Raw genomic sequence first — 24,317 nt, 5'->3', positions numbered from 1 at the left:
TAGAAACCACATGTTCAATGTTACGTTTCATTTGGTTAATTTAAATCATGAATGTTAGGGAAATTTAAAAATCTCCCATTGTCATTTGAATAAAAAAAAATATAGTGGGAATGGATGTTATGTCGGCCTAAATGCCCCTAATTTGGGCCCAGACATAAATTCAGCAAACGACTAAATTTTCAATAGTGACAAAAATATCAAAATATATATTAATATAAGTTAATATTAAAGGTCAAATATGCTCTTAATGCAACGTAAATTTTATGATAATCTTTATGATAATCTTTTTTTTCTAATATGATTTAAAAAAATATTAAACGGCGTTCGACATGAATTCGCCGAAGAGCTATTTTTTGGCCTTCCTCCAATCAATCGTGCTTTTTTAATGTAATTAGTGTCAACCGACACCTTTGGGGGATTCCCGTTCTGTTTTTTACTTCATATTGGCAATATCTGATAGCTACCTTTTGAATAAACCAACCGGAAAAGAAAATCGCACTTATCCTCATTATCTTCATTGAAAAATAGGAGGAGATTTTCGGGGTTGTTTCTCCCATCAATACCAATACAACCACATGTGAATTTGAACATACCGTGTTGTCAACCAGACCGAGTAGATCAGGTATATCTTATCAGTTTTGAAGTACTCAGACAATCATCGATTGCAGCTTTGCGTGGAATCCAATCGAAAAATAAACCCTTGTACTCCTAACCGTTCGGGTTAACCTGCTTCAAGATCTGCTTTAGAGAAGGATGGGCATAGCTTTCCGTGAATACATGTGGTCTGAGTAAGTCATTGATAAGACAATGGGCTTCAATTGTTGTCATCAGATTATATGATAACAGCATTATTGATCGTTGAACGAACTAAGCAACAATCACGGCACAAATATAGCTCTCCTCTTCCCTGCGTACTCGAGGACAGATTGCGTGGATGCCTTATTGCTAACTTATTAAATTATCATTCATCGACATCTTGACGTACCTATCGTAGCTTTGATCGATGCCCATTGACGGTGTTGTATATTATGTTGACACCAGATATTTGTGTTCAGCTTTAATGTGGAAGCAAAATAGTATACATATTCCGCTTTATTGCTTTGGCCTGGGTTGATAGGATGATAACACAGTACTAATAATGTAGGCTTTTGGCAAGGTTCATGACAATAGCTTTTCAAGTAAGATAAATTGTAGGTAGCACCATTCGAATTTTGCTGATGGTTCTTTTTTATGTTTGTATACGATGTATCTCTACAAGTTGGTAAATGTTCAAATTTAGTGTTTCACGAAGCCTTTACCACTTGTTCGGATATCCGTTTTCTGCTCAAATTGTGTGATATTTTTTAAAGTATCTATGCGAGAATTAAGCTCTCCTCTACACCACATGAAGTCTGTAAGGAGTTGTGAACTAAAACATTCTCATTGAATCCTATATTGAATTTATCTCAAACGGACATTTGGACTCGGAGATAAGACTAAACATTAAATTTAATTCCTACACTTTTTTCTACATAACATGTATGAGAAAGGTAAGATAGGCCACAGTTAATTAATTGGGGGTGATGCATATTTTGTTTTTGTTTTTTTATTATAGTCACTTTAACACTCTTGGGTCATTCGTGACTTGTCCGGGGGTGAGATTTGAACTCGTGACTTTGGCGTGAGAGGTAAGGATGTTAACCAGTACGCCGGGGTCGCCCCGGGTGATGCATATATTATCTCACGCTCAAAGAGGAAAGAGAGTGTAAGATTCTTTGACAAGTATGTATAGGAAAATCGAAACGAAGGGGGTAGACGGTTTAATTTTTCCTCAATTCGCATGACATAATTAATAGCCTTTTAGGGTAATTTGTCAATTCCATCCAATTGTTGCACACTCCACATTGTTTAATGAACAGCATTTATTCCAGAAAATGCCATCTGAGAACATTATTGAAAAATATTAGTTTTATAGTGGATTTGAACCGGTAATATCTCGACCTAGTAGATTCATTGCTGGCATGATAAAGAGAAACTAGATTTATTGTTGAAAACATCATTCCTTTCCGTAACTACTACCAACAACTCAATTTTAACCATATAGGCGTTATGTAATTTTTGAGCCATTAAAAAAAATCTCGGATTTTCTGTAAAATAATAGATAAATACTCACTCACTGATACACCCAACCGGGGGATGTAAGATTCGCTAACAATTATGTGGGATTCATCATCAGAGGATGTTAGTGGAGACCGCATGAACCGAGGATGCGATATACCTAGCTGCGGTTCAATGCAAGAAAATTGGAGACCGAAAAATGTAGAGTGTATTAGTGAGGTAAATTAGTTATGTCGAAAAAAATAGGAAACAGATTGACGACTGGACTTGAACCACGAACGTTGCGATTACAGACATGAGCTTTCTCCACTGCTCTCTCCATGCTTCTGAATGTGGATAGCCTAAAAGCAAACATGAAGCGCTCATTTCCTCTCATACTCAACTTTGTATGCTTTTTCTGCTGGAGAGATTCGAGGCAAGTGTGTGCGTCGTTCTACAATGTTACAAATAAAAAGCTTACTGGTATAGTCGAAAGCGTAGATAGAACACGAAATAAAAAAGACAAAAAACCATTACATCGCCTGCAAGGTCAACTTCTACCATTCGCTGCGATGTTCATGAACAGAGGATGATAGGAAATGGAACTAACATTCATTGTAATACATTTTTGGTTTGCGTGTACTAATGTTGGTGTGCTTCCAAATTATTCAATGTAGTAAGATCGATTTTCAGGGACAATCGAGTCCAATTTTGTTTCATTTCACTTTTTTTTATGAAAATATGCACTATTTTGGTGGCGTTTTGATTTTAGGTTCATGCACGATATAATTTAATGCGCATATGCATTAGAACTAAAAATTAGTTATTTTAGATCTATCATTAGCGCTAGAACTTTTTGTCGCGGCTATAGATTTTAAAATAATAAAAAAAAAAACAATGTGGCTCACTGCTGTTATAGTAGACCAGAACATTAAAAATCTAATTTATGGCAGTTGCTGTCAAGCAATAAAAAATCAAATTGGATTTATAGCTGATTTTCAGCAACGCATAATGAAACTGCAAGAATTTAATATTACTCTTAAAAAGGTTATGAGAACCTCTTGTAGAGTATGTTTCCGTAGTGTTTTAAAACAGCTTTATTGTTATTCTCAAGCATGCTTTAAAAACCTTATCAAGAGTGGCTGGAAGCTGGAAGACAATCTTATGGTGGTTATCAGGAGGTTGTGGTGGATCTCTTAGTTATATCAACAGTTTTATAAAATTTATCTCAAAAGCCGGTAATCGACTACAATAAATCTAAAAATGTTACTTGGGTAATGACGTGTCATCCGAACTATACGTGGGATATTGCTACCATCCGGGTTACCGTTTGTTTATGGTATTTGTTTGTTAGGGTTAACTTCAATTTTCCTGAGAAACGTAGGTCTCTTTTTTTCAAAGATAAGAAAGTTTGTTTTTAAATAATTTGAGGACCACCCCAGGCTGAATAGATCAAGTTTTTGATATTTTTATTTTTATTAAACTTTAGACATTAGACATTCATTAAACAAAAGTATCAGTAGAACAACTATTGTTCAGCGCAAAAAAACTCTATCTTTTACATGTCTTGGTGTTTGAAAATACTTAAATATGTTCGTTAATATTTACAAATATTTGATGATATTTTCAAATATATTAAAGTTATCTTGCCCCTTGGGCCACCCTAGTGTTGACAAGTACCAAAAGAAGATATTTTTTTAGCACAAAAACTTAATCGGAGTCACCCTCTATAAAAAACCATTTTTAGTGTGTAACTTTTTTAATTCAAATTTCTCATGACAGTTATCTTCGAGAGACTTTTGAAGCTTTTTGTTATAAAATAATGCTTGTATCTCTTTTTATAAATAAGTTGTACCCAGTATTATTTTGAACAATAAACAAAGTACAATTGATTCTATAGAAGTTAAAAAATATCATATCTTTAAATTTTCTAACCAGATATTAACCTTTGAAAAGAGCATGTTGTTATAAGCAAATCTTCAATAATTCTTGAACGGCAAAAGATGCACAGCAAAAATTACGGCTAAGAAATTTGAAATAAAAAAGTAGAGCAAAAAACTGTTTCTTTAGAGACACCAGCTAACAACAACTTACAGTTAATAATTTTGTAGAAGAACCTTTTTTTCTACGGTTTAAATTCTGTTTGCATGAGATTTTTTTGCGTCCGTTTTTTTTTTTTAATTATGCGATCTCAAATGAGCAAATCCACGCAAAATAGCGAAAAATAAAAGAATTTTCGATTTTACCTGTAAGAATTCCATGAAACTTCGCATAATTATTCACTATTTTATAATTTTTAAACTTTTTTCACACAATATTTATATTGCCCACAAACTTTGACATTTATACCGGGTTCGCTTTGTCTTCTATTCGTTGCTATTTCTTTTATTCTCAAGGAAATTGAAGAAAAGCAAATGCGAGGTTAGTTTTTGCGTGGAGTGGTCTATATCTCACTACTTCAGCCCATAACGCCGCCTTATGGACGGTACTGGCGAATCCTGTCAGAAACTTCTTCATCATCATCACGGTATACAGAAACTCATAAATTAGCTCAGTGCTTATTATTAGCTTAGTGTCGCGTTTCTGCTTCGGCCACTACACCAAAACCAGGTGATCAATGTAAGATCAAAGAAATGATTTGTCAACTTGAGAATATTGCCTTGTATTTGACGCTAAGTAACCAAAAATGGTATACTCACTGCTGAGATCTTGAGCTATAAAGAAAATTTAGCAAATATGTACAGTTTTTGACCATTCACTAATACACTGAAGTCGCTTTTACGCGTAAAAAACATGTAAAAAAACCGTGGAAATTTCGGAATCCGTGTAAATTCCAGAATCCGCGTGAAAAAAAAACCACGTAAAATCTGAAATCCGCGTAAAAGAAACCATGTTATTTACGAAATCTACGTAAAAGAAACCGCGTAAATTCCGAAATTCACGTTAAAAAAAACGAGTTAAAATCGAGATCCTCGTAGAAAATTTTTTCCCATGAAAAGTGCTTTCGAATAGTTTTCTTAGGTTACAAAAAAATCTTGTATATATTTGTTGGACAAGTTTTCTTAAAAAATCATTTTTTTTGCGATATTAAGAGGTTTTATGAGCATGAGCATGATTGACCGCCCGCGGTTGCTACTCTGTTATTGTCAGATCAGCTGCATGTACACAGAGAACCCACAGATGATGTTTGGGAGTAACATTCATCCTCAATGTGAAAAAACTGGAGAGCTAATATTTAGCAATAACAGTGCCGGCCATGTCCGAATGCAGTTCAAATGGGAAGGAATGTGTTGACGTGATACTCGCTGTGCAGGAAACCGAGAAGTCCTCTGCGCTTCCACGAGAAATCACTGGGATGTTGGATGTGGGGAATGATTTGCAGCAGGGATCGTTTTGGTAAACTAATGCAGATTGTAGCGATTTATAATAGGTACACAAATGCATAATCTCACACGTGCAGACACACACACACACACACACACACACACACACACACACACACACACACACACACACACACACACACACACACACACACACACACACACACACACAGAGACACACACACACACACACACACACACACACACACACACACACACACACACACACACACACACACACACACACACGCACTCATGACAATAAACAGAACATCAAATGATAGATCCCTCGAAAAGAACTAAACTTATCTTTGTTTGCTTCTTCCGTCATGTTACAAGTTACAACTGTCCGATAGTGGTTTTTCCTTATGCGTTAATCTCTTCATGGAAACTTAGCTTGAATTTACCACAAACTTATTAAAACGCGTTTTTCATTCGCGAACGAAATAAACGCGATATTTAAGAAATTGTATGGACATAAATGCTTTTTTTCAAAAACTTGCACACATAAACAATTCTCAGGGAATCATTGAAAAATAATAAAATATTGGAAAAAAATAAGTTCTCTAAAAAATTCTCAAAAAACGCTATTATGAGACAATTTTGTTCAAAAACGCCTATTTTTAGAAAGTCTTTTTGTTTTACAAACATGCTTAAAATATGTATATCTTTCATTCTAGGGTTGAGCACTATGACTTACAAAACATTGATTTTTTTTCGGGACAGCCTACTAACAGATGAATTACACCTCAAATTGAAGGGTTTTTATTCAGCTTTCAAATGACACAGAGGAATCTGTAAAACATTTTGGTTATCCTGAAACAGACCACTAGGGATTCTCCTTGTGCAGAATAAATTTTCTTATTTCAAGTTCCATAGTAAGAGACGAACCAGCTAAGGGCTGAAAGTCTCTATTATAAAGCAAAAAAAGAAAGAAGGTCATTCTTCTTCTTTTTTCGCTTTTCAAGCTTATTGCTTATCGCATATTAGCTTATTGCGTGCTCTCAACTTAGTGTTCTAGAAGATGCACTGCCACAGTTATTTATTGAGAGCTTTTGATGCATGCTACAATTTTTGCATTAGTATAATTGTGTGGCAAGTACAATCATACTCTATGCCCAGGGAAGTTAAGAATTTTTCCAACCCGAAATATTCCTAGACCGTACCGGAAATCGAACCCAGCCACCTCCAGCATGGTCATGCTTTATAGCGGCACCTTTACCGACTAAGCTAAGGGAGACCCCAAGGAAAGAAGTTCCATAGTCTATAACTTTTCACCAGCTACGCATCAAAGTACAATAAACATAATGATACCAAAAGGTTTCTAATTCTGATCGCTAGGAACGCAATGGTGCCTTGAAACCTGCGTTCAAATTTACTTTTAACCAGGTTTTACAAGAGCGTTTCACCCCGTTGAAATCATGATGAACCGTTGTTCTTGTTACACAATCAACCAATGCACACATAGTACAGGCTCTGCACTATCAAGTCGAGAAAAAGTACTAAGCTTAGGAAAGGCGTAAGTTGGGGCGTTATAGTCAAAGAAGAAGATGAAATAATCTTAGTAAAAGTCTTTATTTTGATTCAGTGTATTTACCCATGGCAATGGTATACCATCATTATCAAGATGTACAATTTTAATTTTTTTACAATAACCGAACATTCGTGTTGTTTATCCAAAGGTTCCAAAAATAAACGTTGAATAAATACAAATCGCAAATAGATGTAATATTTTGGAAGGTGTCTTTAGAGCGATTGAGTTCCTCATTCTGTTCCCGCCGGATTGAGAAACTAAAAATAGGTCAGTGTTACAAGTCGTTCTACATAAACAACCATAACTCAGCTGTGCTCTGTGTCAGAGTATCAGGTATTGGGATCGCGTGCCAAGGGTGGTCACGAAAGATGGCGTATGGATACAGACGATAGACACAGTGGCAACAGCATCGGTGACGTTGCCGTTCACTTTGGCGGAACGTTCGCGGGTGCCAAAGTGACGAATATGAACAGTTACTCTCTTGTACTTTAAAATAGCAACGTTCGAGATGATTGTTCTGTGTTGGTGTATTTTCAATGATGGTGGTGGTCTTGATTAAGGATGATGTTCATCAATTAAAAAATCTACAATATTGATTAAAGCTAATTGAGTTGTGCAATCTCCTTGCCGAGTAGCGAACTAAGCTGTTTTTACGTTCCGCTGGTTTTTAACATGTTGAATATTTTTGTTTGAAAAAAACTGACCTGATCTACAGCTCAGAGTAAAACCCACGATGACGACGATGACTAACATCATAGTAAACAATCAAGTCGAAAACCACCTACGCGATGATGGGTTAATTTTTTAGTGCCGTGCAGCTAAGTCCAATGCTGAAATATATTCTATGGAGCTGCGTAGCAACTACACTGCACTGCTAGTCAGATAAAGCGTTTGGCATCATATGAAATTGTCTCACTTTTATGGCGCTATGACTTGTTGACATACACATTTATTAATGTTGATTATATCAATTTGCTTGCCGGTGGTTCAGCTGTTTTGTTATTCATGAGTCGGCTGCAACAGAACCCGACTTGTGGCTGTTGTTTTCGGTAATTTGATATATTCGGTCAACATATTGCCCCAAGTCATTGTCACTCAATCGAGCTGACTCGTAGTGAATCCCTGAACATATTTTTCATCATTTAAGAAGCTGCTGTAAACAGAATATTCAATCATCATAACTGCTGACCATTTTAACTAATTATGTTAAATTGTATGTTTCTTTTGCAGACTGATAGTGATATAGCATGCGAGGAAGCATCCAGGTTAACGGCCGATCTACAGGATGAGGTGTCACCTGAAGATGACGATGGAATGTGTGAATACCATGATATGCCGCCTCCACCGGATGGCGGGTAAGTTACAATCATTCAGCTAGTTTACGAATTGTGTTTACAAGGATACACACTTAGAAATGATTACCGACGTCGGTAATTTTTACCGAACTGTCAACAGCTGAACTGTTCGGTAAAAATTCGTTAGTTTAAAATCTTCAAAACAAGGAAAACTTCTCCGAATGCCAAGACTCGATCGAGTGTTCTGAAATTTAAATTAAGTGAAACATCTTTTGAAATAAGGGTCAAAGTTTTACCAAACGTACAGCTGTTGAAAGTTCGTTAAAAATTATCCTGATTTTTGCACTCGAAGAAAAAAAATGGTATCCCCTTGTTTATTTTGATACGGTAAGATACTCTAATAGGTTTGTTAACTCAAAAATTAATTTCAATAATTAACTATTTTTTGACAAGGGGCCCCTAATTTTTTTCGAGTGCAAAAATCAGGATAGATGGCATCATTGATAAGCTCAACTATTTTCGAGAAATTTTTAGATTGCCATGCGTAATTTAGAATTGGTGTATCAACATGTTAATGCATTATTATAAGAAATGTATCCGTAAATTGAGAGATAAATATATACAGGGTGACTGGTAATTTGTGTAGACCACATTTGCAGCAAAAAATTGTATAGCAAGGTAGGTCGAAAAATCATTTCTTACCGATTTATTGATCTATTTATTTTACATTGCCGAACAACACTACCACTTTTTGCTCGGGCACTTGTGAATATTACCAAAGTCCACCAGGAAGTAAGCATTGCTAGGGTACTATGATTAAATCCATCCGAAAGTAAGCCTGTGGCGCCAATCGAATAGACTGGTTAGTAAACAAAGATTAATCATAGATGCCAAGCAATGCTTACTCTCTGGTGGGCTTTGGTAATATTCGTGAGTGTAAAATAAATAGATCAATAACTCGTTAAGAAATGATTTTTCAACCTTCCTTGCCAAACATTTTTTTCCTGCACCTCCTTTCGGGTGTAACACGAATCACCAGTCACCCTGTAAAATAAATTTATTTTATGGTAATGGTTATCCTTATTTTCGAATGTTTCTTGGTCGGACTGTTCTTCATCGTCTATGTATCACCTGAAGTTTTACGGCTACCCTCAACTAAAATTTTTTCGAGCACACTTTCGCAGTTGATAATTGAGAGCTTTCTAACCGTATACTATTTTTGCCTTTACATCGTGTGGCAAACAGAATGATATTCTATACCCAGGGATGTCGAGAAATTTGACCGAATCATGAAACAAACCCTCCACTTCAGGCATGGTAGAAGTATAAGGGATCCAAAAGCAATCTGTGTTTTCTACGTTGGCTTCTTTCCTTGAATTTTGAGTTACGTTACTGACTGGACTCTTAGGCCCTTTACTACATGTTTGGAGCAATACTCTCGCATTTGGAACATCATTACATCGCTAATTATGCAACTGTGTAATACAGCATTAAAACAGGACTTCCTTTAGCAGTGTTGCATGCTTTAGTATTGAATTTTTTTTTAAACAAAATTACATATTATAAGTGCATTGGAACGCATTGATCATTCTTAGGGTATGTTTCGGAGCAAATTTTTATACGATGTCAAAATTAAGAACCACTATCGTTCAATTAACACGTGGAATTGACTGATCTATGTTTGTAGGGTGACTATATGTAGAAATTGACCTCATTAAGTGAGAACAACTCTTTTTTTTGGTTCCATTTGGGGTCTCAAACAACTGTGCAAAATTTGGGGACGATTGGTTGTAACCCGGCTTTCTGCATGACGTTTGAAATTTGTATGGAAATTAGTATGGGAAAACCTGAAACAGATGTGACCAACCAGTAGTGGTAGATAAACCAGTTTTTGTGTATGGATATTTTTAGTAACTCGGCGATTTCTTTTCAAATGTTAATTCTTTTGATGAAATTTTTTCTACATTTTCTTTCTTGTAGTAATAGCGATGTTATGAAGAAATAATTTATCGAAGAAAGTGTTCCATTATCGATATATTTGCTTAAAAGTGTATTTCTTCATACATTATAAAGTTGGTTTTCCACCAGCCCATACAATCGAAGGCGGTGTTCTCTCTGGTGGTGAATACTTTCAGAAGCAGTACGAAACACCTAATTAAATCAATTTTGCTAATTAGTTACACAAAAAATTGGAGCAGGCGCCGTCTCTGTGCCCAAGCGAGAAATCAGTGCTGCAAAATATCAATATCAATTCTCACAAAATGCTGATTTCCACTAGCCACCTGATGTCAGTATCAGCTCACATAGTTCCTATATCAATATCACTCTCCTCAATTTCAGTGCGCAAATTACATTGACATCGTAATGAGACCTACTGATATTCAAAGTTCTGTAGCAGATATTTCTGATTTACGCTAGCTGATCGAGAACAGATCTTTAGAAAACTCAGAACAATGCACTAGTTTTACTAAATACTTTATTAATTGAGAAAACTGTTAGATTTTCATCTGTCAACTAGTGATATTCATATGAATTCCTATGTCAAAACCATAACCCCCGATATCATGCATGTTACGAATATCAGTGTCGAAAGCGAAATTCAGTGCTGGAGCAATATCTTACGTCAATTGACATTGTTGACAGCACGCAGCACTTTGAAGAAATGAGAAATTCTTTAACGTATTTCCGTGAAATGTTGAATCTCCCTGATAACGTCTGAATATTGTGCCATATTTTCGCAAGTGTTCCAATAACAATAGTGTTTCTGAATTTGCAATTTATTTTCAACTCCCTTTAATTAAGGTATATTCACATATTTGCATCCTCAAATCAGCTTAAAATTCACGGAAAACTATTAATTTTCCTAAAGATTTAACTCATTTGCACCTACATATACTTGCAGTAGTGATCCTATAGTAATTAATGGAATCCAGTAGAAACCAGTAGCATCCACTATTAAGGACTGTATCGAAAATAAGTTGTAAACAAATGTTTGCTTCCACATCAATACATAATTATTTTTAAATAAATGAAAGTTCTGTCGTGTCATTCTTTTTTTAAATTTTGATAATATAAAACAAACCAAAAGATATTCTTTAAGGTACTGGTATCATGTTAGATTTAGATTTAGATATAAGCTTTTTTTATTTATTGACTAAAGTTTCTTAAACGCATTTACTTGGAATCTTTTTTTCTGGAAATGTATTTTTTACATTAACATTTATAACATTCCATTTTGTGCATTTTCGATGATTTTTTTTCAAATAAACCTGCTATTCCAGCAGACATATTTCTGACAGATTTTCGAACATCTTAATTTATTTTGTAATGTCAAATTTAAGTGAAAATTTTCCTAATGGAACATAATTATCTCACACGTTATTTTGATTAGTAGTGACGTTAATGCTTGGCATACACAGTTTTGGTCACGAACTGCTCATTTGCTAATAACTTTGCACACAGTTGACAAAACATAGTTCTGTTTGAAGCAGTAGATAGAATAAAGTTTAAGCTTGTAAGGGGCTATTCATAAACAACGTAGACAGGGGGGGCAATCATTCACGGCCCATACAAATTTATTATTTTTTGTATGTACAATTGTCTACGCAGGGGGAGGGGGGGGGGGGTCAATAATCCCAAAAAACTGTCTACGTAGTTAATGAACAGCCCCGAATAAGTAAGTACGAAAAAGTATATTTTAATTCTACCAATAAACTGTACCGTAAAACGGGGTAACATTGATAATTTTTTAAAGTATATTCTAAATATTTTTTACAGCAATGAATATTTTTTAAATTTAATATTTTTAAAACAAGTACTGAGGATCCAGGAGTTAATTCGTTAGTTATTAGTTCAACGGAAATTAAAGCATATGCATTTTTTGTTAAGTTGTTTGACCGAACATCAGTATTTTGATTTGGGGTTACTTTGATAATGATCGATGAATGTAGAAAAAAATCGTGAAACTCAAACTTTTCAGTTCTTTAAATATGAAACTTTGAATGAGTATATCTGAGAAAACATCATAGGCAATAATAATACAACATTGAATTTGTGATGGCTATATCGGAAATACATTTCATAAATGATGGTTTGAGTGCTTTTTCAAACAGGCGAAAAATACAAAAATGGTTTTTTAATCTGTTTGTAAAATATGTACACACACTATATAAAAACTATATACGATATCAACGGAAATACCCTAAGCTACAATATGGAACCAATATTTCTAATTTAGAGAAAGCGCAGCGAGTAAATTTAATCTTTACATTATACTATCAATGTTACCCGCATTATCAAAGATACCTCGTTTTACAGTACTTGTTTTTGCGTTGTAAAAATCAAGTGAGAAATGCTCACTGCATATCTCGGACTTAAAGTCTAAGAAATCATTGGAGTTTATTCAAATGTTAAGATTTACCTGTTCTTTGCATTTCTGTAGTAAGCTATGATCCTAATCTATCAATTACTTTAAAGAAAAACAAATTTCAACATCTGAGTGAAAAGTTATTAACAAATGAGCAGTTGGTGTGTACAACTGTGCATGCCAAGCATGGTGACGTTTTCATGGTGTATTTTGTTTTGAATAATTTCGAATACAGCATTTTGAGAAAATTCCAAGCCTCGTCGATTTGCATTGAAGTTGGAGTGGGCTCAGCTGTCTAATAATTCCATTAGTCCAATGCAGATGAATTGGAAACGGTATGGAATTTACCGGTAAATGTCTCCTAATTTTCAATAAAATTTCATTCATCCGTAAGTGGCGCCACTAAAGGTAGAGGGTCCATAAGGTGCAAGCTTTCCATACATAAAACTGCGGATATTGAATGTTAATGCATAAACGTATTCCTCAACTACTGTTACCAATTTCCCTTGACGCATTTTTTTTTCTCGTTCTATTTTTTCATTCCAGCTACGGGTGGGTGATTGTGTTTGCGTCGTTTATGTGTAACATGATAGTGGACGGTATTGCGTATACCTTTGGTGTGTTCCTGAATGAATTCGTGCAGTACTTTGGCGAAGGCAAGGGTACGGTAGCGTGGGTGGGTAGTTTACTTAGTGGAATGTACTTAAGTGCTGGTCCCGTGGTGTCGGCACTGGCGAACAAATATGGCTGCCGGGCAGTCTGTATAGCTGGTAGTATAATCTCCAGCGTGGCATTTGCTCTCAGTACCTTAAGCCCGAATGTGACCGTGATGATGCTGACCTACGGTGTGATGGGAGGTATCGGATTTGGCTTTATCTATCTACCCGCAGTCGTAGCCGTCGGGTATTACTTTGAAACGAAACGTTCCTTGGCAACCGGCATCGCCGTTTGTGGTTCCGGTTTCGGTACCTTTGCCTTTGCTCCGCTGGCTAACATGTTACTAGAGCATTTCGACTGGAAGAGTTCCACACTAATATTAGCTGGTCTAATATTGAACTGCGCAATTTTCGGTGCTATGATGAAACCTCTCACGTAAGTTCCTCTGTCCACATAGTGCCCACAGGTACTTATAAGCATCCTTTTCCGTAGCTATCCAAAGGAAGATAAGGTTAAACCGTTAATGCAGCGCATGTATGAGGAAAAACGAATGCAAATGGAGCGTGGCTCAATCGGTGGTTCCTACTTCATGGTGCAGTTACCAGACGGTACGATGGAAAAAAGACTGAAAGCTCCTTTAAATGCCGATCCGGGCGTACATTCGAGTTTGGCTCTCGATCAGCTAGCCGCACAACAGGGAATGACTAATGTAGCCACTCTGCCTACTATCACCGAAGCCAAGGTCCAGGAACAAAATGGCTCCAGTAATTCTTCATCCGAGTCCGAGCATATAGAAATGAAGAAACCATTGCAAAGGAAACGCACTACCAACTCCGAGTCGGATGCTAACGATTACAGTATAAACAATATGCCGCGCAACGCATCACAACCTGCATTCACCAGTAATCAGTCGGGTGAGTCTGTCCCAAATAGTTACACAAGTTTACAAGCTTAATTGATATTCTTGAACAGGTATTCCAAAGAACGGATCCGTTCCAACGTTTGATCGTGTCCGTAAGCATTCGACAGGTGAAAGATTCAAGCCATCCTTAGCTGCCATTAAAGCAAGCTCTAGAGGTGATGTTGGTAGTAACGGAGATGTACGTAAATCTATGCATTTAAAACTGTCACGCGGCTATGTCATCGGCAGCAAAAATAATAACGCTGAAGATTTTGTTAGTAGCAGCCACTTTTTATCATTTACTGAATTTGAAATATTTGCTATATTGTAAATGTGTTCTTTCGATATTGGTTGATAGTGTGTTCAAAATTAATAGATTAATAACCCTTTCGGTTGCATTTTTAATATCGGTAGATTGAGCTTCAATGATTTATTTTTCTTCTATGGACCGTGGATTAAATGACCCTGCCTTTCTTCGGTTGAAATTGGATACCGCATATTTCCCCGGTCCTATGTTAGTGTTTTTCCCTCAGATTTACCGCTCTGCTCCCGCTTGCTTTCCGCTTCAATTAACACTTGACTATTTCCGTAGGCACCCGTTGGAACCTGAGCATAAACTTCCTAATTGGCCCTGTCTTATACTTATCGTTTATACAATTAGATGCACAATTAATTCCAATTAGCATATGCAAGAGAGTTTAAATCGACATAAATGTATGGTGCATAAGCATAGTCTTGCAGATGCTAGTATAAATAAGTATCTTTTGTAGGTACATCATTTTTGGTTCAGTATATTCCGGTAATTCCGTGTGTATCGTTTTTATTAGGCTCGAGTGAAAAAAAAAGTAGTTTTAGCGATCTAATAGGTGTTCAGCGCTGTTATTATCTATCAAATAGTGATCATCGCTTTTTCACATAGACTAGTCAAATCATACACTGATTCATTATATACATACTATATTATAGTTTTTGTTAGTTAGAGTTTACTCTTTACTTTTCGAAATTGTTTGAGCAGCTCATGATCGAATGAATGGTAATGAATGATCATGAGCTGTTCTGTCGTATTCCGGGTACATTGCATGATTAAAAAAGAAGGCTAAAGGTCTGTTTATTGGTATTTACTACCCTTCATAAGTATGGGATTGCTTACAAAAGTATTGCAACACTCATATTGAAAATTTTAGCATCACCCCAATTATTCACATTCTCTTTGGATGATGCAGTATTCAATATGATACTTTTTCAAACGATTTCATACTTATAACGGGTAATGTGAGTAGTGTTTTCCGCATTTATGACAACCGTCAGTTATGACAAATGGGCCTTATGCCAAACGGCGTTATGCCAAACAGCATTATTTTAAAATAGGTACTCCTATCCAAACAAGTGTTAAAAACTTAAATACAGTCATCTCATCTTTACTCGATATTGAAGTGACCATCGACTTGCAGAACAATAACTTCTGAACTCCCTCTCTAAAATCTCTAAACATTCCATGTTTTTTATAGACAGTCCCAAAGTTTTAAGAGCATGACCGTGTGCGAAGAAAATATTTGCAGAAGGATATCATGGATTCTAATATGAAATACGAAGCGTGCAATAGTTTATGCTTTGCTATGCTGTACTAACTCTAGGCAAGCGTGTCCAACCTTACAAAACTTTTTTTTCCACTGGCTGCAATGTTCGATGGATATGTTTCCAGCTGCATTTGATTTATTTCTTTCATATTCTGGCATAAGGTCCATTTTGCTGATGCCAGGATCTCAAATAATCAAACATTCCTAAAAACACCAAAATAACCCATAATTCGCAAAAATGGCATTGTAACTCTTAAATGGCTAGAAACATCATAACATTTAAGGCTTTTTAAGGAATTTGAAAAGAAATTTAATTTAAAGATTATTGAGATAACAAAAATTGAGAAAGTTCGAAACCAATTGTTTTTAGTTTTTATCAAAAACGGCTTGGATTTCTTAGTATTAGGACCTCACATTCGACTTATCAGCCGTCTGATGTTTGTCAATCTGCATGCATTATTACCATTAAATAGTCAGTTCATATTTAACCTTCTCCGTGTGCTCATTATTTTGGTTCATATGTATTCTTGAGAATTCAACCGAGCAACTATTGAAAAACATTTAAATAACTATTGATTTCGAACAAACACTTTTTTTATAGATTCGATAATTTTAGACTTTAAGGAACATTTTTGTTCTAGCACTTATTTCAAAAGCACATTTTTGCATCTCAAATCAATGAAAAACCTTATGGGAAGAAAAGGGTTAATAAGTGACTGAAAGCAGAACAAAGTTTTATACAAATTGAAAGAAAACATTTAAATTTAAGACCATGAAGAAGCTTTTGGACTGGGTTAAGTCAATTGCTGTCAAACTTTTGTTGACAGCGACCCACTATTGATATTGAGGAAAAAAAATACCGTAAATATCCCCATAACCCTTCTAGCACATACTTTTTTTGATACTCACAAAAATGGTCTTAAAACATCTAAATAGCTTGAAAAAGTCTGACATGTCACCAAAATGTCACCATGGTAAAAAAAAACTTCAATAGTTTAAAAAAACGGACCATCTTGGTAGCCAATATATACAGTCACCCCAGTATTATGGGCCAGCTAGTAACTATTATGGGTCAATCAGTTCTGCGTGTTAATCAAATAGAAATGGCCCATAATTGTGGGTGGCCCATAATACTGGGTGATTGTATTGAATACGTTTAAAAACGTAAAAATCGTCTTGAAATCCAAAAATCGCCCAAATATTAAACAAAAAACAGATTTCTAATATGATTTTACTTGTTTTTAGAATAAACATTTCGCAGAAATAATTTTAAGTAACTTTGAGAGTTGCACCATAAATTGTTAAAATATTGTGTACAATTATAACTGGTACCTTTATTAGAATTACGATTATCCTGTTCAAAACAACTGAATAAATTGTTGTTCATCAAATAAACCAATCTTGTTAATATTACGTAGGTTAAATGTTAAGTTCATCAAACATATCACATAAAATTACTTGCATCGCATCGCATCTCATTTGCTGTATCCATTATTGCTAACTTTGCACTAGTTTGTAGTTTGTAGTGTTTGTTGTGTGTAAGTGTTTCCCGTAGAAAAATGGCAATATTTTGACGAAATACCCTTTTTTTTATCCGTACTCTGTTTACTCGAAAACGCTTTTTAGGATGATAGTGTAATGTATACGTCCAAGGCCTCTCTGAAAGGTGATCGCCCGGTAATGGTTCGTCCGCTGTCCCGTAAGGATATCTTCTACTCGGGATCCGTCACCAACCTGAAGGAGTTCCAGTCGCAAAAGTCACTCACCAACTATCGCAACTCTGTGATTTCGTTGACCAAGTTCGAGCGTGATCACAGAAGTGATGTTGCCCGTGATGATTTGGAGAAAGGATCTGAACGTGAGTTACTTTTTTTTTTTCTTCTAAAGACTCGTGATTTTGGCTCACTATATAATTGGTTTCCATTGTAGAGTACTCCCTCTGTCCGTGTTTTGTGCTTCCCGAATCCTTCAAGAATGCCATCGGAGCAATGATGGATATGAGCTTACTCAAGGATCCGGTATTCATGATGATTGCCATTTCGAACATTTTCGGCATGGCTGGACTGTACGTCCCCTTCGTGTACTTAGTAGATGCGGCTGTGCTCGATGTAAGTTATTGACACATGGATCTTTCCACAAAATCTAATATCCTATATTGTTTGATTGCAGGGAATTGAACAAAATTCCGCCTCGTTCCTTATTTCCATAATCGGTATTACTAATACCGTTGGTAGGATTGTTTGTGGTTACGTTGCTGATTTCCCTAGTGTAGACGCCTTGTTCATGAACAATGTTTGCCTTGTAATTTCTACGTTTGCCGTGTCTTTGACGCCGTTCTGTCATACTTATCCTGCGTACGTAGCGATGGCGATTGCCTTTGGAATTGCAGTTGGTAAATGAACATTGCTTTTTGTCCTTCCACAGTGTGAATTCATACAATTATTTTCCATCCCCACAGCTGGTTACATCTCGTTGACGTCAATTATTCTGGTAGACTTGCTGGGGCTAGATAAGCTTACAAATGCCTTTGGTTTGCTGATCCTTTTCAGAGGGGCTGCCACAATCGTTGGCTCACCCTTGGCTGGAGCACTCTACGATGCGACAAAGACGTATTCGATTCCGTTCTTCGTTGCGGGTGGCTTATTTGGCCTGTCGGCCATATTCAGTTTTGCTGCACCGGCAATGAAAAGGTAAGTTTAATTATTTATCATATCTCAGTATCATTTACCGTCATACAATTCTAACTTAAGACATTGTTTATCGAAGACATGTTGAAGACATTTCTTGATTTGTGAAATTTTTTGAAAAAATGTTGAACTTGAGATTTTCAAAGTTTTTTTTTTTTTTTTGTTAATTTTAGGCAAACAATTGAAGATTTACTATAGAAATTAAGATTTTGACTTCACATTTTGAGTTCCTTCGTGATAATGTTGATTGTAATCAAAAGCGGTTTTTTTTAATATCACTTTATAAACCTTGTCGATGGAGTGTTTTACAATCGGAGTCTAGGAGGCAATGAACACTGTCCTTTTCTTCATCTTAAGGATTCCCAGATGATGCTCGGTAGCTTAGTGGTATCGTTTCTACTTACTGAGGAGAAGGCCCGGAAGTTCAATCCCAGGCCCGTCCCCTTCCTTGCAATTTTCACAATACATCACTTTACAATAGTGAATCCTGATCTAAAAATAACCCAACTCTCACTAACACAACAATTATATCCATCCCCATGGCAATTGTGGAGATGCAGGGGTATACTCTCGGTCTCTAGTATACTACGATTTAACTAATCATCCTTCCATCTCCCCAAAGACCGTGAGGACTTGGCCGGCGTCGATACTGATCTATAAATAGAATGAATCTGTGAACTTGTACATTGAAAATGGAAATCTTATCAGAAGCTTCATCAATGTTGGTTCTCTGTGCAATTTACTGGTCCAGATCAGTAGTAACATTGTAGTAACTATGATGTGCACGTCTTTTTTTTTTAATAAAAAATAAATAAAGATTCGTAGGAAGTACAAGTTTTCCGTGATTTTGGTTTTTTTTTTAATTCAGTGAACGCTATATTCAATATGTGATATCACTTGACTATGCTTTACGAATAAGAAAAATGTCCTTAATTTCTACGAAGTTACTATTTATCAAGCCCTCTTAATTATACCAAGATGTCAGTTCTTCTGTGAACTGCTCTGAACTTCCGGGAAGTTCCTCACATTTTCGACGAATATTCCTAAACATTTGGGCAGTTCCCTGAAATTGAACGTAGTTCCCTAAACTTTATTTTTTTTTAAATGTAATATCATTAACAAGCTGTTACGAAGTTCCTGAAACTGATACGAAGATATCTGATATCTTAGAAGTTTGTTGAACTTTTACAATATTTTTTGAGCTTCTATGAAATTTCCTACGTTTCCTGCATTTGCTACGTTTCTCGCTACAAAGTTTATTGCGCTTCTACGTTTCTCGTTGATTTTCTAAAACTTAAAAAGTTTCCTGAACTTACGTGGGTCATTGGGGTGAATTTCCCTATAACGAACGCCATTAGGTTAGCTAAAATTCAATGACTACTTCGTCTTACGGTACACCCAATTATAGGTACCGTAAAACGGGGAATCTTTGATAATGCGGGTAACTTTGATAGTATATTATAAAGATTAAATTTACTCGCTGGGCTTTTTCCAAATTAGAAACATTGGTTCCATAGTATAGCTTAGGGTATTTCCGTTGATATCGTTTATAGTTTTTTACATATTACTAACGAATTGACTCTTGGATACTCAGTACTTCTTCTAAAGATATAAAATTTGAAAAGCATTCATTGCTTTAAAAATTATTTAGAATATACTTAAAAAAAAACTATCAATGTTAACCCGTTTTACGGTAACTGAAACACGTTTACTTTTCCGTGCTCCTGTAACCATTTTGATTTCCATTGAACGGCCTTTGATTAGACCTAACGAAATTATTCGGAAAATCTCTATGAGGTCTGAATTTTCTATCGAACGAATTGTTTTGTTGATGTTTTCGTTGATACCGGTTAAAATATTTGGGTTGATTAACATGATTATCCCAATTATTTCGGTTCCTTTGTGATTTTGATTTTTCAGCGATGTGAATACACTGAAGTCTTTTTTCGATATCCTCAATTTGTTTTTCGTAGATACACTCTTCCTGTAAACATTTGACTAGTTCATTGAAGGTGTTATTTTTCTGTGATTTTGCCATATTTTTCAAGTTCCTATTTTTCAAACCTCCCAAAAAATGTATCCTCAAATTCCGTAGTGCATATGACTCTCTGCCTTTGGCATTATTTTCTTCATATTCATCCACGTGTTCTTTTAATGTTAATGCCCTATCTTTGTAATCTTGAAAGGATTCGTTTGGTCCTTGTTCCAAAGTTTCGATTTTCTGAAAAATTTCTTCCAGCTTAACATTTGTCCCAAATTCTCTTTCGAGATTGGTTCTCACTTCGGGCCATGTTTCCGCATAAATGCGTTTGAAATACCCTGATGCCGGATCTTTCAATTTCATCAAAATTACCTGAATTAAAGGTTCATGCGATTCTTCTACTGGCAATTTCTTAGCGAAGAAATCGCATTGGTATAAAAACGATCGTAATTCTGAGGCCGCGCCTCTGAACTCTGGAATGCATTGAATAGCTCTTTCAGTTGGGAACTCTGCCATTTTTTTGTTTGTTTTTCGAAGCAAACGAGAAAAAATGCGACTGTTTCTCAGTCTCTTATTAAATTATGGGTATTGCTATTATCTTCCGTTTTTGCGAATTTATTTGGATCAAAAACGCTTTCAGCGTAAATTCAAGACAAAATTATTTTTTTCATGTTTTGTGCTTTGTTAATTAAATTTGCCTGCTGGCCTTTTAAATTTGTTGAAATTAATTTAACGTTCCCTTAAAGTGGTTGAAAAAAAAGGATAATAATTACACCGCAAAAATTCTGAATTTTACTTATGATGTAGACATTGATGAGTGGAAACTTATATTTCATATCACGCAATCCAGCATCTTGCAAGAAATATTGCTTACAAAGATTAAATGTACAATATTTGAAACATTGCTTGAAACGTATCAGAACTTTAATCAATTTATAATGTTCACTTGTATGATATGAGACGCTCCATTTATGTGTATCTAGAATAGAACCTTACCATTTTTTTTAAACTGTGTACTCACCCTATCAGGAGCAGGATCAGGGTTATTCCTTGTTGAGTCTGCGATGAAGTTCCCAGATGAAGTCCCCATACTCCGTTGCGCATCCATGTTTCACTCCCGTGTTGAAGTGCCCAACGTAGAGCAACAACTCGCGTGGTCTTTCTTTCTCCGTAAAATGAAAGATAGTGCAATTCCATTTCTACTGTATGGAAAAAGCTTGATGAATCAGTTATCCTGAGGTTGGAACTGTGCTCGTCCGCACCTAGCAAACCTCGGATAATAAACTCATCAGAACAACTGCCCCGATTCTTTATTCTTCGAAACCTTTTATACATGAATTTGTTACTTAAACTCTACACAATAGTTTTTCTCCAGTATGTACATATAAAGCGAGACAGATAGCTTTTCTCTTGGAAAGTCGGTGTCTGTTTTTTTAACAAGAATTAATGCTCCTCGCGGTAGGAACGGCTATGTAGGATGCTTACTCATCAATGTTTACTTTGACCTTTCGCGAAGCACCTAGTTAAGCCAGCGCGCATCGCTAACGACGCGGTAGCAACTGTTTATAAACAACTGACCCTGGAAATGTGTGACATTGTCACTGCTGCTGATAAGTTGTGTATTTTCTCGTACCGTATGGGGGTCTATTACTGGTTAATTTCTTATTCAGATTGATATTGGAATTTGAGGCTTTTGCAGCACAGGTGATCCATAACTTTTCGGCCCATCTCATATTTGTCAAGCTATGCATTCAATAGTCAGTACTTATTTAAGCTTCTCCGTATGTTCATTATTCTCGAACATTTGTATTCTTGAAGATTCAACTGAGTTTCTATTGAAAAACAATTAGCATACTATTGATTTTAAATAAAAACCTTTTTTATGGATTCGATAATGTTAGGCTGTATAGAATTTTCAAGCACTATTTTCAAAAACGCTTTTTTGCATCGCGAAACAACCAAAACCTTTCTGAGAAGAATGGGTTAACAAACGACATTAAAGCTTGGAGTTTCAAGCTGGATATAATAAACATAACCAGCAAAGTTTTGCAATTGAGAGATATTAGTTCCATAATAGTGCAGGTACTCGCATAACAGTCCCATTCTGTTTATCATCATCACAGTTAACCACAGGAATGGTGTTTATTTTTATTGTACTTTTAAAAATCACACTGAAAATTATAGTTTCAAATTGTTTGTTGGGTTACATTCTCAAAAACGCAGATCACTCATAGACTGAGGAAGTTTTTCACGATTTTTCTCAAAAATCTGCTCTAGTATGACAAAAATCGATGACAATTCTCGATGAACATTTCAAATGGTCCTATCTGCTTTGAACGATTCTCTTCATCGACTTTCTCTTTTGATAACCACTGCTATGCAAACAGGTTTTGCGTTATTTTTACCTCATATTTTGTTAAAAGATGTTCTTATCTAGTGTCCAAAACGTTAAATACAACAGGGAAAGGTTATGCAGCTGAGTTATTAACGAAAGAAAAAGTCACCAAAGAGAATCGATCAATGCAGATAGGACCTTTTGAAATGTTAATATATGAATTTTATTCGAAGACTGAGTAAAATTCTTCACAAATTTCCGCGTATTGAGGCAAATCAAATTTTGTTTTAATAAATTGTCTAGGGGGAATGCGGGTAAAATAAACACAGCAGGTCAAATGCACACTTGATATTTTAAATAGAGAATTCATATTTTTTTAAATGTAAACAAATGAAGGGGTAGAAGACGCATCCCATGTAAACTTCTCAGTAATATGACAGATATAAGTCGATTGATTCAACAAGAGACTGCCGCAACATGTTTTCTTCAACTATGGCAAACATAATGATACCAACAATCAATACGAAACTAACGATTTTAAATTGGCTCACTACTTGACTAGCCTATTGGTCCCAAGCAAATCGATTAACGTACCCCATTCTAGTATAAATTCCAGTACTACACTATGTTTGTTTTGACAGATAAAATAAGGGGGTCGTGGATTTGCATATGTTTCGAGGGGTGCATGGATTAACTTAGGACCGAAGATAGTACCAGAGCTGATTTAAAAAATTTGAGCTCGTTTCTTCGGGACCTTCTGGTCTAAGGGTTACCTCTATGATGATACTACTTCTGTAGTGCTTTAATTCAGTACCTCGATTCAAGTTGAACTTTGAGGCTTTCTGGAAAAATCATAAAGTATCAGAAACCGACATGTACATTTTGAGATATTTAGGTTTTTAACATATTTTGGATAGATGGAGATGCTTAACGTCAATATCAGACTTAAAGTAAACATTTTATACGATAGATGAGGAGATTTTTTTTTTTTTTTAATTGCGTTTATTTTTCCAGGCTCATTTGCCGTAGCTTTGCGGAGCCGATATTCATTGTTTGGATGACAAAATTTCTTAAAACTAACGTTAGTAAAGCGGGGGCCGATTACTCGCGGCTATCTCGAGGTTAGGGGTAACAAATTGTAACAAATGGATGGCAGGGTAGGGATTGAGAACGCAAGGTTTGGAGAGCAATGTGCTTTTTATCTCGAACTAAGCGACCAACTGACGAAAAAGACAAACATGGGGGTACACCGATGGGCAGCTAACAACTTGGGGGAACACAAGATGACACTAACTACTAAATCCTCAGATCGATCCGTTTTAAAAACACATAAATTAAATTAAAATATTCGAGATCTCGGCTCGCCAAGATGTCTCTAACGGGCCGCATAGGTTGTTTTCCTCGGGCCCTAAGGGATGCGGATAACTCGGATCTAGCAACACAATGTAGGGTGCATGACCAAAGCACGTGGTCGATATCGTGATAGCCACTACCACAAGCGCACAAATTGCTGCCTGCGAGCCCG

General features: G+C 35.8%; 1 protein-coding gene across 10 annotated transcripts in view; it reads left to right on the top strand.

Annotated features, from left to right (window-relative positions):
* Nucleotides 1–24,317, top strand: part of LOC135707064 (uncharacterized) — an 85,157-nt gene that overhangs the window by 51,784 nt on the left and 9,056 nt on the right. For 9 of the 10 annotated variants that reach the window (XM_065228791.1, XM_065228790.1, XM_065228792.1 and 6 more), the window contains 8 exons: nt 8,224–8,348; nt 13,201–13,746; nt 13,804–14,225; nt 14,284–14,486; nt 17,416–17,647; nt 17,719–17,897; nt 17,959–18,181; nt 18,248–18,479. In XM_065228791.1, coding sequence (XP_065084863.1) covers nt 8,224–8,348; nt 13,201–13,746; nt 13,804–14,225; nt 14,284–14,486; nt 17,416–17,647; nt 17,719–17,897; nt 17,959–18,181; nt 18,248–18,479 — 2,162 coding nt within the window. The remainder of the gene's footprint in view (nt 1–8,223; nt 8,349–13,200; nt 13,747–13,803; nt 14,226–14,283; nt 14,487–17,415; nt 17,648–17,718; nt 17,898–17,958; nt 18,182–18,247; nt 18,480–24,317) is intronic. The other variant, XM_065228800.1, reaches the window with a different exon arrangement.

This window comes from Ochlerotatus camptorhynchus, unplaced genomic scaffold (assembly GCF_037179485.1).
Source record: "Ochlerotatus camptorhynchus isolate MF236.1 unplaced genomic scaffold, CSIRO-AGI_Acam_v1.1 ptg000303l, whole genome shotgun sequence".
NCBI lineage: Eukaryota > Metazoa > Arthropoda > Insecta > Diptera > Culicidae > Ochlerotatus > Ochlerotatus camptorhynchus.
The sequence above is the reverse complement of the archived record's forward strand: the minus strand, read 5'-3'. Positions and strand labels throughout refer to the sequence as shown.